The sequence below is a fragment of the Aphis gossypii genome, chromosome 3, assembly GCF_020184175.1.
Source record: "Aphis gossypii isolate Hap1 chromosome 3, ASM2018417v2, whole genome shotgun sequence".
Taxonomy (NCBI): Eukaryota; Metazoa; Arthropoda; class Insecta; order Hemiptera; family Aphididae; genus Aphis; species Aphis gossypii.
This window is the reverse complement of record NC_065532.1, coordinates 32,407,759-32,424,729: the sequence shown is the minus strand read 5'-3', so window position 1 is coordinate 32,424,729 and position 16,971 is coordinate 32,407,759. Positions and strand designations below refer to the sequence as shown.

At 31.8% G+C, this 16,971-nt stretch overlaps 2 protein-coding genes across 5 annotated transcripts in view; one reads left to right on the top strand and one right to left on the bottom strand.

Annotated features, from left to right (window-relative positions):
* Positions 1–167: 167 nt before the first annotated feature.
* Positions 168–15,582, bottom strand: LOC114129240 (protein yellow-like). Of its 4 annotated transcripts, XM_050202982.1 has the most exons (4): positions 14,899–15,582; positions 13,772–14,406; positions 12,985–13,710; positions 168–1,353 (listed from the first exon to the last, which is right to left on the bottom strand). In XM_050202982.1, exons 3-4 carry the CDS (start codon positions 13,498–13,500, stop codon positions 685–687), a joined length of 1,185 nt encoding a protein of 394 aa, XP_050058939.1. In that variant the 5' UTR covers positions 13,501–13,710; positions 13,772–14,406; positions 14,899–15,582; the 3' UTR covers positions 168–684. The 4 variants fall into 4 exon arrangements, with proteins under 4 accessions (XP_050058939.1, XP_050058938.1, XP_027849701.2 ...); XM_050202981.1 differs by having other exon boundaries at positions 12,985–14,437; XM_027993900.2 differs by having other exon boundaries at positions 12,985–14,406.
* LOC114129275 (protein yellow-like) overlaps positions 14,082–16,971 on the top strand; it is a 19,453-nt gene continuing 16,563 nt past the window's right edge. The window contains exon 1 of the mRNA XM_050202980.1: positions 14,082–14,177. Coding sequence (XP_050058937.1) covers positions 14,108–14,177 — 70 coding nt within the window. The 5' untranslated portion in view covers positions 14,082–14,107. The remainder of the gene's footprint in view (positions 14,178–16,971) is intronic.

The window sequence follows — 16,971 nt, the reverse complement described above, 5'->3', positions numbered from 1 at the left end:
TTTTGATTATGGCAGTCGATCTTGAACATAATATATACATATAATTTTTATTCTAGATATGATTGGAAAACGGTAGGTATTTTCCAAAGATTGCATAAAATGTTTACGGTTTTGAATAAATTTACCACCGCGTCGTTCTTTTGGTAAATAATGCGCATATATTTATTTTTCGTACAAGTCATGATAACACTTAATTTTATAATGTACTTAATCTAGTCTTAAATTAATATAAATAGTTAGTGACGTGAAAGTTGATTTTTTCGCTGTATAATTTTAAATAAATAAATTTAAATACATAATTAATGTTATAATAATGGTAATTAATAATATAATATATTAATATATAATTATACACAAAAATATATACAAAATAACAAATATACGATATTCTATGTCATGTATGTATTAATTGTGTACCGCAGAGGGTGCTTCAAGGTGTAGGTTTTTCTAGTATACATATTATATTAATCATTTTTGTGTTCTATAAATATGCAATAAATAAATTTATCTACCTAAACTTCTCACTTAAGTTTATTTACTTACGTTACTATATTTTAACATTTTTAACACGCTTAATGAAAATCAACAATATTTACATAAATCAGCTCTACTGCCAGAGTAGAGCTATACCTGTATTATTCGAGTTTGGCAATACTAAAATAACAACTAATTGTGTTATGTGCATTATTTGCCACACTGGGCGACGAGGGGCTGCAAGCGGACATTTGCGCCTAGACATCCCACTGCACCAGAAATGTAGTCTGGGAAGTTACTCTCGAGTATCCAGAGGACGCCGCCTTGGTTGTCGGGTGCCACGTGCGTGGCCAATCGGCCACAGTCGTCGGCCTTCCGGACCAATGTAAACCTGTCCGAGCCGAACGATGTACCGTCGCCGGGCCGGTCCGTATCCCAAGCGTACACGTCGCCTTGGCCCCGATACCGGAAGTACAAAGTAGTCCGACCATCCGTGCCCAGGATGACCATCTTCTCGGGCTTTGGGCCCAGGTCAGCGACAGTGCCCTCTGAGCACCCCCGACGAAGGTTGCACGTGTCGATTCTGTACATACGATTGCTGGTCAAGTACGTCAGGTACAGAGAGCCACTGCCCGCGGCCGGACCCTTCGCCAGAGCGATGTAAAGCACGTCCCGCCGGCCGGTGCAGTCGTGCGTGATCGCCTTCGGCAGAACCACCCGAAAGCTGCGGTTCGCCTCCACCTCCCATACGATCACCGCCCTCGTCGCTGCGTCCGACACGTACACAAACGCCTTCCCGTCATCTCCATAGTCAGCCGTGATGTAGTTTAATCGGCTGGCTGAGCACACCAGCCCCGATAAGTCGAATTGCTTGACTACCTGTACACAAACAATCCAAACGAAACATAATAATATTAAATCCATATGACCGTATGGAAATATCGTGGGCGAGGTTTTGGAGGTTTAAAGGGATTAAGCATCCCCAAAAGTTTGAGAGGATGCGGTTAAGTCCCCTTAAAATATACTATATAGCTATTTATCCTTCTGATTTTACTACGTGCGTACTTTCAGGTGCCTACTGTTAATCATAAAGTTAATAGTTGAGTCATTAAGTATAAAATAAATCAAATCAACGTTCGACAAAGCCAATTTTATGTTGTTATTTTTGTTACATAAAACCGTAATATTGGACTGAATTAATGTATTCTCAATCGTTAACATAATATACGAAAATTATCTAGTTTCTGTGTTAGTATTTTTTTTCTTATATTTTAGTTTGTAAATAAGTTATGTGTATGAAAAATATTCGAATTACAAATATCATTTGCTTAAAAATAAATGTATTATAAAAATCAAAAAAATCTTTAATTTATATATTTATAAATTATAAAATTATATAATTATTTTACTAATATTTATAAGTAAATTCACTCTTATATTAAAGAATAAAGGTAATAACAAAATTGGTTCTATTGAACATACATTTTTACTATATTGTATGTTTATGAGATGGAGACAACAAATTAGAGCATGACGTCTTCTTCTTATTTTTTTTTTTAAATCCTTTAAACATAAAATGTTCACCTCGGCCGTGACACTGATCTGCTTTTAAATCGTTTGGGTAAATAAATGTTTGGATATATAATGTATGATCATGTTTAATTGTGAAAATCGTATTTATATAAGTGTGATATATTTTCACTGTTAAAATTTTTAAACAGAATCCCAATACTTAATAATATTAATAAAATAATTGAATTGAAAAATCCCTATAATATCATAACAGGACATTGGACCGTTCATAAAAATTCTCTGGGGCATTTACCTTATCGCCCTTATCCGGCTTATCCCAATATTGATATTCAGTACCTAGTCTATACACAGCGGGAGCTACTGATTTCACGTCCGTTTGAATTTGGCTTTCGGATTTTTCTAACTACATTCAGCATATTTCAGATAAAAGAGCCTTTGGCGTTTTTTTCTCTTCTTTTATTACATGTAACATTACTATTTATACAGCCATTTGCACGGTTCCTAAGAAACTTTCACGGTAAATTCTTTTTTTTTTTGTAGTTTTCGACGACATTATAAAATGAGATTTATATCCCTATTTATCCGACCGCGTATTGGCTGTCTCGGGCCTCCTAGTTATATTTTCAATCAACTATAATTCTGCAACTCACGATTCAATATTATAACCTCAGGTGTTCGATCGTTTTTCATACTCTTTCTTTGAACATGTGCACATACACCGGCCACTACAAATCATTAATTTAAAATCGAGAACAAATACGACGATGACGAATTCAACGATTCTATAATGATTTTGTAATAATATTATATGTTAACTACGAGTCAGTTTTTGTCATATCACGACTCTACGACACAAAACGCGATATCATTATATTAAGTATAAAAACTGGTTCATTTTCCCGGATTTCAAGTATCTAATGGGGTTGACTGGGTTCCAATATTATCGGGTTTTGGTTTATGAGCAATAAAGTGGTTTTCAAATTATACGGTTTTTGGATTAACTTCAGATTTTAAACCCGGTTTAAAACCCGATTCAACTTTCTGAATATAAATACATTATATTAAATGAGTTTTTCAATATACACACACACTCAAATGGAACCGTTGTTACTTATAATTTATATTAAGAATTATATTGCGTTTCGACACCCAATCTGGTACCTGTACAATAATATGATCTATAACAGTAATAGGTAGGACACAATTATTTAATTTTTGAGTTTCGATTCATAAAATATATTATTATACATTGTATACGGAAAATCGATTGTAAAGTAAACACAAATACACGTATTACTATACAATTTAATACAACAACGACTGTACATTAAAATTTACCGCCCACAACGGATTCCAGTTGCATATTATTTCATGAACCATAGACACCGCATATTATCATATTATTATTTGCGTGATATAGTTATATCGTACGTATTAGAATATATTAAATAGTATTCTCTCAGAACTATTACGCGTACCATTGTACTGTATACTCGCGATATTAGCAAAACAGTCTTAAATAACTTTCACTCGAACACGACTCGAACAATTATTAATCAATACTGTAAAGTTATTTTATCGATTGGTTTCTGCGTCGGTGGGCCTTTAAGACGTATCCGACACTACGCTCGCTCATTTTCATTAAACGCAGCAATAATAATGAGTAGAAAATCGATATTATTAAGAACATTTCTAGCTGAAGAGCATGTTTCATCTTTCCGTGTCTGCAGGTGAACCATTCGAATAACATTGCTAATTATTTCACTACTGGAGTATTGCAATCACAGAGAAATAACGGTGTCCGGGAAAGAAAACGTTTATTAAAAAATCGAAATTTTTTGTATATCAAACACTCGCACGCGGATGCCTACGACATCATGTGATGTGAATAAAAAAATACATTATGTTTGATGATGTATACTTTTACAGTTGCTGTATACCTACTCGTAATAAACGGAAAAAATATAGTCTAAGAAACTGCTCCAATTTCTCAACACCACAACACATAATATCGGTTTACTTCTCACACATTTTTTAAAATTAATTGGGTCTTTGTAGTTACACAAAAAAAAACCTTAAACTTCTACGAAAAACATTACGACATCGGTCGGTTGCAGCCGTTATTTTATAATATTATTATTATAATGATATACATATTGTTTGAGTACGTTAACTAAGATTTATAAAGAACGTACAATGTACATAATAATAATATTGTAAATTATTAGACGTATATAGCATCTACAGCTAAAAAATATAACATTATCATAATATTGATCGTTTATTGGAAATATCAAGTATATTATATTACATTAAACCGGGTTGTCGTTGACTTTAATTAATAGTATATTTCGTACGATAAAATATATTCATTCATAATTTTACTCGACATAGTATACATTGCTTATAATATAAGTCGATAAAGATTTTTTTCTGTTATTATTACCATGTACCACGGGATGTATTATTTTATAACAATAATATCATTAAATATAGATCGCGTTATATTGTATTATTATTACTATTTTAGCTAATTACCGTGACAAAATAACGAAATATGAAAAGGCGCGTCGTAAAGCGACCTCGAACATACGCGAGCATAATATAGGTATAATATTATTATCGCGGTACATATTGTAAATGAGCCGTGATGGAAACGAGCACATTGATGTGCGCAAAGTGTGAACCATATAGCAGTGACCGTTTTCAACGATACTTGATCCAACCAGCTCAGATTTATCTGTCAAATAAGTTAGTGGTAAGGGGTGAAAAAGAGGATCCTTGCCCTGGGCGTCGTTTTATTATAATGAGACGCGTCGACATTTATTTTAAACAATTTCCAAAGGCAAAGAATATACATTTAAATTTAAATACACATTGTCGAACGAACTGTCGAAAAAAAATAATATTATATTATATAACCATCATTTATAGCTGTACTTTAGTCGTATTTTATGGCTTTATGCGGGTCTAAAATGCGAAAAGGACTTTAAAAGTTAATAGAACCTTTTTTTTTCACTTGTTCAAATTAAATTGTATAAGTATCCAAGTGGATCATTTAAACAGTAATCTGAGCTTTGGTCATTTTACTTTTGATAATGCCTTGTCCTACCCCCTCCGCCAAAAAAACGCAATTAAATGTTCGCCACGGACGCCTCTGCTGAATGCCTCTGATTAGTATTCACCCTTCACCCAATTTATTATATTAAACGATCTAGGTTCGCGTATCCAATATACGTAGGGATAGGACTCGGATCGGTATAGTATCACATCGAGGACTAAGATAGCAATTAATTATTCAATATATACATATATAAGGATCGTTAATCCTGGCACGTTGCAGTCGTGCGGTTCGGACGCGTGCCGTTTACTGCAGGTCATCGCGGTTCGCATGCGAGTAAAATGTATTATATTTTATCATAATATATTATGCTAATTTTTCCACCGAACAAATAATAGTTATAATATTGCACTAATATTCGCCTGTCTCTAATCGTTGTATCCTTACTCGTTAACGTGCAGGCGACCATTAATGCACGCGCTTATATGGCGTAATACATAACCGATATGTAAAAATGCATCTGCATAATATCACCGTTAACAGTAATCGTTTTCAAATGTGTTACGGGCGCTTTAAACCGCGTTTAGTTAGAAACAATATTATTATCATATTATAATATGACGTGTTAAAATATATTAAATGCCTGCGGAGGCGGGGCTATATCCCTGCTGCAGCAGCAGCACCGCAAGCATGTCGAGCACATATTTTAAGTTGTAAATCATGTGTCGACAATAATTATTATTCCATTGGTACAAGGATTTGGAATACACATGCTCTTATTGCTCGCCGAAATCAATTTCGATCGCAGCTGGTGCCGGTCGAGCGTACGCTACCCCCGCCGCAGCTTCCGGATTTATATAATATTATACACATGTAATAATATGACATATATTATAGTACTACATACGATTAATAACGGATGAGTTAAAAAAAATAATAAAAAAAAACTGGACTGACTAATAAATAGTGCGATTGGAATGAAATTTTGCACGGTCGAAAAAGGGGATCAAGGCGGTTGCTAATCGTGTATAGGTTATAGAAAATAATAAAAACCGGCCACTCATTATACGTTCTTGAGGAACGTATATTGATCACGGTCGTAATATCATGTCAATAATGTGGAAACGCACAAGCACTGCATCTATCTCAGATTGTTATAAAATAATAAAAGTAAAATGGTTCGGTAAGAAATCCCGAAGCCGTAATACGCGGGTTGGATTTAGCAACGATTATATAGTTTGCTTTAAATAACTCGATACGAACTATATATATTATGCATCACTGAATAAATTAATATATTTTTCAAACACGATTATAACAATATTCTTTGAAAACGAACAATAAACGAATTATTCTTATAGTTTTCAATTAATACATTTAAATAAAAAAAAAAAAATAGTTCACACAAAAGGTTAAGAACTTTTAAAGAACGAGTATTTCTTAACAACGTCGTTTCCGTTTAAATTACATTTATATTATCAAAACAAAATTCTGGTTAATTTCATAAGCAGCGCGATATTTATGAATACATTTTGTAATGTATGTATACTGTATAGACACCTAACCAATAGATAAAACGGAGCAATTAATCGTAGTTGCGTGAACCACATATTATTTTTGATACTAATATTTTATAATATTCAAGTATTATTGCGTATTTTCGAATAACCTACATTGTACATCACGCTTAGTACCTACTCATTCTCACTTCAGTTCGCATGTGTTATATTTGTACACGGTTTTAATTTCAACTTGTTCACTGATGTTATACTCGTGTTTGACAGACTTATATTAATTATAATTAGGATTGTTTAATAACTTTGAAAATCAATTTTATTAACAATTTTGAGTTCGTTTGTCCCTATTTTCATATTTATATTGAAAACTTGTACACGGTCATTACATATTTTCGCCTAAACAAAGTATGAATGCAAACTAATCGTGAACACTTTCAAAATTATTTGATAACTTCGAGAATAATATGTTTGCTAACTATTTGCTAACTTTTAGCATAAAGTAGTGTAAAATTGAATCGGGTAAACAAAACGTAAGTACAACGCACGCGAACAGAGTTTACCGAGAATGAATGTAGAATTTAAGTAATGTATTGTGTGCAAGTATTTATATAGTTTAAGTTATTTCCATCCTATATCTGTCGCCTTAAGCTTTTTGTTGTGACCACATATTATGGGTCATGGCTAGACAGATCTAATAAACCGAGGACATGTGATCTGTATATCTCTAACTATATACTCATGACTTAACGAATTAACCAAAATGATTTATAATAGCAACTGCTAGACAGATATCTTTCACAATGTGTATTTGTTATTTTACGACCATAAAATAAGCTTTAAATAGCGTTTCTGGTTTTATTAATTTTTCCTTTTATTTATTTCAGGACTCGATAAAATATTGTTTGGTATAGATACCATAATATAATAGTTAGCAGTGATCAGGGCCAAATTTGAAGGAAGTTCACGCCTATAATTTATATACATTATATTGTGGCGAACAACTTCAACAATTATATTATGCTAGTCATATTATAGTCTCTCAAAGTTATTCTTATTATAGATAATATTTACTTTTAATTTATAATTAGATTAAGACTTTGAGTAAATACTAAAAAACACATAAAACATACTTATTATTTTATTTCTATATATATTATATACTGTTCTTATACTTCCTATACTCAAAAATGTTTTTACAAGTTATACAAAAGTAATAATTTAGAAATTAGAAACAATTTTAAATATAATATATGTATCGTTCTTATGAAGATATAACTAAAGAAAAATTATAATCATTTTTAAATACTAATGGAAAATCTCAATCTAAAAAAACAAATTTACTTCATTAGTTTCAAAAAAAAAGAGTGAATATGAAAATTAAAATTGTATAATATGAAAGAAGAATTTTCAAATGTATATTGTATATATATAACGCTTTTTATTAACTACGCTAAACCTTTGTTTTTTAGATGTACAAGAGTTACATAACTTATAATTTCTCTTAATAATTGTAATATAAAAAATAAATGAAAATATAGATAGCATATTAATATTATATAATCATCATAAAAAAAAAAACAGTTTTTGGTAAAGTCGTTACTTAATTTTTAATTAAATATAATTGTATTTTAGACTATTTTATGTAAATAGAAACCAGTCAGTTACAAATTAATTTTTTATTAACCTGCATAATATGAAGATCTTAAGAAAGTTTTAAAAACAAACCAAGTATAAAATATTATCACCACTATTTTTTAAATTGTTAATGTTATTTGAGATGTGAAAGAGAAAATGCGGTTTTATATTTTTTTTTCTATTATTGCAAGCAGTAGTGAAACTAAACAGTATGTACAAAACAAAATTTAATATCGATTAAAAAATTGTACAGGTAGTTTGAAACTATTTAAAACCTGAAGAGCATATTTTATATTTATGACGATAGGCATCTATACGATTCTAATCTAACTGTCCGATGTTGTTATAGCAAAAACAGTTATATAAGGTCAGTTAAGTACCTATTTATTGTTATAGGAAAGATACAATCTAAATCGAGGAGATAACGAAAAAAAAATACATTTTTGTTTATTGAGTATTATTATTATTATGGATGAGTTTTGTTTACTCAAATCTGTTATCTTGAAAGCTAAAGGTTTTAATGGTATCTGAATAAATCGAATAGATACTATAGCTTTTATCTCACGAAGTAATCAGATATTATACAGAATTGTGAAAATCAATTTTTAAATATTTATACATACAGTACTCGTAAATGTATAAAATATAAATGAATTTAAAAATATTGCAACTATCTGTTTGGTTTTATGGAGGTCAATATACTATATACCCGACAAAATAATACAGGTAAGCGAGTATGCGATTGTATTTACTATACTCAATATTATATTTGTCAGTGAAATATTATTGTTACAATAATTCAAAATATAGATAATATAAAAATCGAAATTTCTTTCTTTAATAATAACCTACACACCCAATAATATGTGCTTCTGAGTAAAAACCTAATAACGAAATTAAATGAGTTTTTGAATTACCCCATACTATTTTTGATGTTCAATTTATTTTATTTTATTTTGTCTTTTACACGCACTGTTTATTACGTGAAACTATTTTTAACGGCTCTGCGATTCGCGCGTATGCCAATAACGTAAAAATTTCGTATCAAATAGTAAATAAAAGTACAAATCGTAAAAAGCAGAAAAAACCTTGGAATTTAATAAAAACAAACTAATATTTATTTTTAAGTCATAGTTTATAGAATAAGGTACATTTAAACTTGAACGTTTAATTAAATTAATGTCTACCTACTTATTCAGTATTCATCAATACAATATTGCAAAATATATGCTCAATATAATATGTACGTTAGTGTATAGATAATTTTAGGGAATCGATAAATTATTTGAGTGAAAGTAATAGTATTTTATATGCATTTAATAAATAATATATAATTATATACAATATATGTGGGCTATTCAAAATATTTCAAAATGATATTCAAAAAAGTAGTTTCTAAATTATTCAATTTAATATATTAAATATTATAGTTCATTAAAATTACTATTGGTAAATTATGTTGTCCACAATAGTTTGAAAATTATAGTAATTACTAATTAATAATACGAGATATTAACATTTTATAATTTGTAAAAATTATCTAAAAAAAAATGATACTAACAAAATGTATTGATTTTTTCTAAACTAAATATTACATAATATATTTTAAATTTTATGCAAAACCATTATTAAGAATTAATAACTTTAATACATATAATTTAATAACTCGAAAACTACTTATCATAATTTACTACGTAAAAGACAGATGTATCGACATTTTTGTAAAAAAATAATTTGTTAAGCAGTTAACAGAAACAACGAATGGTTCTTTTTGGAGAAAAAACATTTGTATCGTCACAGGACACTCCTTAAATGATATAAACATGTAATTTTTTAAGAACAAAGTTTCTAGATAGGTACCTGTAAGTCCTGTATTTAGTGTCTACTAAAAAATTCAAAAATTCAGAATATTTGATGATTTGAGCAGTTTAGCATACTTGATTAATCACTTTGTATGTAAGTAATACGTTAATAATACAATGTAAATTGAGTCCCTATGTAGACTATAGAGTATAGACAAGTGGTACCTAAATATATTATATGAATTACCCGAACAAACCCTTACTAGTGGGTTTGAAAGACGTGATGTCTCATATTTATACTCTCTCCAACTATCTTATGAACATTGAAAAATATAGCGAAATTCCACCAAGCAAAATCGACATTGTGGCGTCTATGTTAATATTAAAGTTTGAACACATACCACCAAATTTTAAGAGGACAACATTTTCAAGACAGCGTCATATCCTTTTTATAAAATAGTTTCTAACGTCGAAGTTTGAAGTTTTGCAGTGTTTCACATTTTATACTAGGTACGTATACTAGTTATTCTGCTATGTTCTGAAAATATTTTTATAAAAACGGTAATGTAACGCATTATCTTGAAAATATTCGTTTGATCACATTTGTTTGGTATAAAATAAGTGTTTAAACTTTTACATTAACCGAAAATGTCGCTTTATTGTTTGTTAGGTAGACGTTGATGGGTATTTATGAATATCAAGTTTCATATAAGCTAAACAATGTCACTTGGAATTATACATAATATTAATTATTATTGTACCTCACGTGAATGGTATACTATAAACCATATATAGCCTATAACAGCTATATATTATTATTTTACCGTTTTGGAAGCTGACATGCAATGACGCATCGGTCGACCCCTTCACTATATTGTATTACATATAATATTATATATATTGAGAGAGACAGAGATGATTTAAATTACAACGACATAAGTTTTGCAGCCCTTAAGCAATAATGTGATTTTCACCGGTGTTTTGGGCACAAGAGTATTCGCGATGGATGGAGAGGGGAAACCGGGAAACCGGCGGATATCGTGATTGTCACACGCGGTTAGTCTGGACTCGACGGGGGGTCAATTGAAAGTGTTAGAGGGTGCGTGTAATGGACAAAGAGAAGGGTTCGAGAAATCCTTTTTGGCGTTGAACAGATTATAAATTATCACGCAGCAATAATATACTCTACGTATAGCAGCTACACAGGGGTGGTGCGAGAAACACTTTCGACCGACTATATAATATAATAACTATATATAACATCCTATACAAACATAACTAAACGCGCACAATAAGATTCGATTGCGATACCATTCTTGTAATTTAGAGCCAGTGATGGAGTATTTAGGATTTTTCAAAATTGAGATGGTTGGGGAAAATTTAAAAACTACAGTAGGGTGGTATGTTCCCCAACCATCGAAACCTAGATCCAAAAAATATTTATAAAAACAAACCGACTACCTACCGAGTATAAAAAGTTACGCTATTATCGCTATCAAAGACATCGTTTTTTTTCTTTAAAAATAATACCAACAAACAGTACCATTGATAATAATATCAATAAGCTGTTGTAGAGTCAAGAATAATATAAACTATAAACATATTATTTATTTATGTTAATATATATATATATATATTATGCGCTCTGGCTCTGATAATAGATATGTTACTGCCGTTCGATCTTTAATTTGTATGGTTTAATACGTCCAAATACGTTTCATTGCTAAATAAAGTATTCAATTCAATATTTTCTGTATATTGATACGATGTAGTAACAACAGTCGAAAGCTAATATGATATGAAATTTATGAAAACGGCTCTTCTCGAGTCGATTCGTTACATAAAACATAACCTCGTGCATAGATAGTTTCGAATAAATTTAGGGATAAACTCTAAAATTCGGATATACGAGAAAACGATTTAAAAACACTTAGCGAACAACCAGACTATAAAATATTCGCGTCGTTGGGATTTTTATTTTTATTTTTATATACTTAGGCAAATTAGATTCTTATTGGATTTCGTCATGAACTTTCGATACGATGTTACGCAGTTGCATAATGTTTAAATCATTTTCCCGGAATTGAAGACATCCAATACAAACGAATACGTATATACCCACCTACAGATTCGTGTAGGGTTTTGTGCAGGTTAATCGAAATGCCGATGATAAATTTGGTTGGATGAATGTGACACCGGGGGGTGGGTAGATATACTATTCGAGGGAGTCGGCTCATAATATTATAATAGCTATTTGTCTCCCTATTTTCTTGTATAATAATATTATGTCATTGGCCCCATTCGGCATATAATACGGTAATTTACATAATATTATCAATCATAAAGTTTATGTATTGGCAATCATTATTTGAAATATGAATATACAATGGCCTACACAAACATCATACATAACGAAGCCTGGATAGGTGGTTCAGTATGTACGGCACATCATGTATAAATTATATTTTGTTGAAATGTTGTTTATAATTATAAATAAAGTTACCGTACAAAAAATAAAATATATATAATCCTAGACGATAGAAAATATTGCTCGTTTGCTCATAAAGTAATCGTACCGATTAAATTTAACACTAAATTCATCCCCCCCCCCAGAAATCGTTATTATTTTTATGTTCGTATTTAATCAGAAAAGCTAATAGAGCTATAAACTCCACGCTCAAATATTTCCCATTACGACTCATACTGCTATTGTACCCGGTAAAGAAAACGTGTTGGTATTTAAGTGAAACCTGTGCAAATCAAAATACTCGTATGTACTTAAAAATATTATTTCAAATTCATTTCAAATACGACTGCACGCTACGATGTCAATTCACAAGTTACGTTTATAAGTATGTCTACCTATATCACATGGGCACTAATCTAACCAGCCCAGTCCAAAACAAACCGTAAACATATATTTATATTTAGGCGATATAGGTACAATTTCATGGATACTCACCTTGTCGGTTTTGACGTCTATGGCAAATATCCTGGGCTGGGACCGGCGGACCGGTTGTTGCACGGTGTTGACCAACCCGCTGTCCAGCACCCACAGCAAGCCGGTCGGGTCCAAGTATATGTCGACGGCGTTCTGAATGGCGTTCGGGTCGCCCTCGTCGTGCAAAGCCCAGCACGGGTACGGCGACAGCACCGGCCAGCACCTGTGCTCGCATTCCAGCCGAACTGTGGACACGGTGAACGGCACGCCGGACCGGAACCTGGACGTGAGCACGAATGCCCTATTGCCCCACACCTGGGCCCTGGTGACGATCACGTTCTTCGCCACGTATAGCCCTGAGTCCAAGTAAACGCTCTTGGTGGACGTGCACGGCCACTCGATGTTCTGGCCGCTCAGCGAGTACGCGGCCACGGCCGCCGGCCCGTCCGTGCCGGCCACCTCGCAACGGCCGCCGCTCAACACCACGGTGGCCGCCGCGACCGTCAACAGCGTCGTCATCGCGTGGAAACCGGACATTGCGGCGGAGACGACCCGGTAACGGCTGGTATATTAACCTCGATTTCGCGTATATACCACGGTAACCGCGGCTGTTGCGGCGAGACGCGCTCGCGGATATGTACAGCGATATAAAAATATGCAGTGACCGCTTCAAACTACAATAACAATTATATTCCACTGAATCGTGAATCGGCGGCAGACGACTTGCACATGTGATCGCTATCGGACCTGTTACCGTAAATTATAATAATATTATATTTATATATAATGCACAGCTATCGTGACATACGTGTCAGTATTTCGTATTTATAACAATATATAATATATATCGGCGTTTTGTTGTTTTTATTTCGTTCTCGTATCGCGCGTTTATGCGTATATTATTATTTGATATACGTTTTTTGTTTTCGGTTTTTTTTCTTTCGTCTTTTTCGTAAACATTTCTCCGCGACGGTGACATTGAAGCGGACGTGTTCGGGCCCGCTGTCTTTGGCGGCGGCGTCGACGACGACGACTACGGTGGCTCGAACGAAGGCCAAGGTCTCGGCTCGACGAGTTATTGTGATGTATCGGCGGTCGTGACGGTATATTACATTAATTTTTATCGTCATCGTCGTGTCGCCTAATGATGCGATTTGACCCTCGGACGACGACTGCCCTTACACGTTTCCATCGTCGGCTTAGGTGGAATCTAAGTGAGTATATTATATAAAATAGGTTTTCGAGACCAGTGCGCACTACTGGTCTATACTCGAGTCCAAAAATCGTGATCGGACGATGAAAATTGTATCTCAATATTCCCTTCGGTGTACTTTATTTCCGATCAGATAGGCGTATATAATATATCTTCGGTATAACTGTATCCAATTGAAACGTCTATAGGTATGTCGTTTTAATCGAGCTGGTAATATTTTAATTTATTATCTATTTTATAGAACAGAATAATCAACATTACCTATAAGTATTATAAATTAAAATTTAATATTTTATTGCTGATTAAAAATAATATATAGAATCTAGTTAGAGACCAACTTCATATTTTTTTGTTATCATTTATAAATCTCTAATATTCATAGTATCTGTTACGCGAATTTGAATTGTAATATTATTCTATTATCACGAATCAAAATGGTATTAAATTAAGTACAATTAGTACATATTATATTAATTTTTCATTTCCTAACACTATAGAACCACAAGAAAACCCTAAGAACTTATAAAACCTAAGATGATACTGAACTATTTAAAAATCTGTTCACTAAAACAAAGAACTTGTAAACCGAAAACTTAAAATGTATATTGATTCATAACAAATTACAATTATAATGATTGGCGCCGCCTAATACAGTTGTAGGAATTTGCAAGTTATGGAAAACGATTAGTGTGCCTGTTTAATTGAATAACTGTCTAATTTACCTTTTTTCGACAGCAATAGTATAGAACGCAGCCTTTGAAACCGTCGAATCCGTAAAAACGTAAACCAAAATAATCACACCAAAATATTAGCTATATATTGCGTGTACGCGTGTAAGTCACAACGATAAAACAATTAAAAACAGCGTGCTCAGTCTTCGTGATTTTCGTGTAACATAATGATAACAACGGTTTCATGCGTGCGACTAAAATACCATCTGCAGCTGAGCACACATGACAGACCATCGATATGGTGCTGTATCGTTTTGTTTGTGTTCTGTAAACAGTCGTCGTATACTATTATAATATCAGGTATACAGTGTAATATACGGTGGACGGATGACAGTTCATGTCCAGGATCTCGTTTAGATATTACCGTAACTCGTATGTTATGTAGGTGATACACACTATTACTTTCGAAAAATTGTTTATTTGTGTGTTTAATTTCGACAAACTTATTTGAAATACGACCAACTGCGAAAACATAACGAAATTTTTAGTGCGTGGTGAACGTGATTTAACTTTAAAGTATACGCTTATAACGTAATTTTTTCGTACAAGTTGTCAATTTTTAGGTATTTGTACGCAATGTAATAAACATATTATACCTACGACATCTGTGCGCGTAGTTACGTTACGTAATTACATTTATAACTATTATTGTATGACGCCAATCAGGGAGTCTTGACAGTCAGATACTGAAAATATTCGTCTACACTCGACTGTCTCGACTTATTACGTCATTGTCATACGAATAACATGTAGTAATGTACATTTAATGGGTCTATCAAAATAAAAAAGATTTTTTTTAATTTTTTGTCATGAAACAACTATGTACTTAGCTGCAAGCCTTTAAATCGGTTATTGAAAAAACAACTGACATACGATTTACTATCAATTTTCTGGATAATTTATATACATAAGACATAAACGTATATTTTTTTGTATATTTGATTTGAAAAAATCCGTTAATTCTATAATGACATGTTGGTATTCTAATAGTCAGTCTAAGTGAAATATTTTAAAATGTATTTTTGTACATCTTTGCATATTTGATTCAAAATAGCTATGCAATGCATATTTCTACATTACAATGAATAGGTATTAATAGGTACCTAACTGCAAACAAAATTTCGTGAATTGGATCATTTAAAAATATTTAAAATTGTTTTTTTAAAAAAAAAAACATTAAGAAAGCTTACAAAATACAAAGATAATCTAAAACATCCATTTAAGTTTAGAATACTACATTTTATAAGCCAATAACTATAAACGTAGAGCTTTATATTAATATTAATTTAAAGCTGAAATAAATGTTTATATTATACATATTTAAATTCAAAATACACCCCATAATATTACCATCTTTTTAAAGGTTACAAAAATAAATATTGAAGTAAAATTTTGTATTTATTAAATTAGTTTATTTTCTGCAGAATATTTTTGTATATAAATATACACATAAATTATTTATTTATGTGTATATTTCGTAATTTTATTTAGCACATAAAGTTTTATAGATCCTATATATAATATATTAATGCATAATATTATTATTTTTACTCATTGTCATTTCCTATATTGATGTAGATACATATTATATATAATTATAAAATACGTAAAATACATAATTATATGTTGTTGGTAGGTCGTTCCTAGACCCACTAAACAATACAATTTATTTGCAATAAAATAGTCTCATTTTAAGTTATTTTAATTTTATGCATATTCGTAGTAAAAGTGGTATGTACACAAACACAATATTATACCTACAGTTTACTCACACACATATCCGGTAACGCCTTTTACATTCAGAGCACATTCGTGACCGGTTTATGTAAAATAACAGTAGTTGTTGTAACTTCGCGTTTATCTCAGCTGATCTACTGTTTACGATAGGCCTATCATGGACGTTGTTATTTTCTCTCCCGCAACAACGTCATATAAACAACGGTAAAGGGTTTACGCGCTAGGCATTACGTAAACTTCCTACTCTTGTAATATCAACAAATAATGTAATAAAATAAAAACGAAAAATCCCCAGAAACACCACCGAAATCCGTAACATAATAACTT

Excerpts from the sequence above, each read along its gene's own strand:
- LOC114129240 (XM_050202981.1), bottom strand. The coding sequence starts at position 13,500 with ATGTCCGGTTTCCACGCGATGACGACGCTGTTGACGGTCGCGGCGGCC. Across the intron at positions 1,354-12,984 it reads TAGACGTCAAAACCGACAAG|GTAGTCAAGCAATTCGACTT; the intron begins GTGAGTATCCAT and ends GTTTGTGTACAG.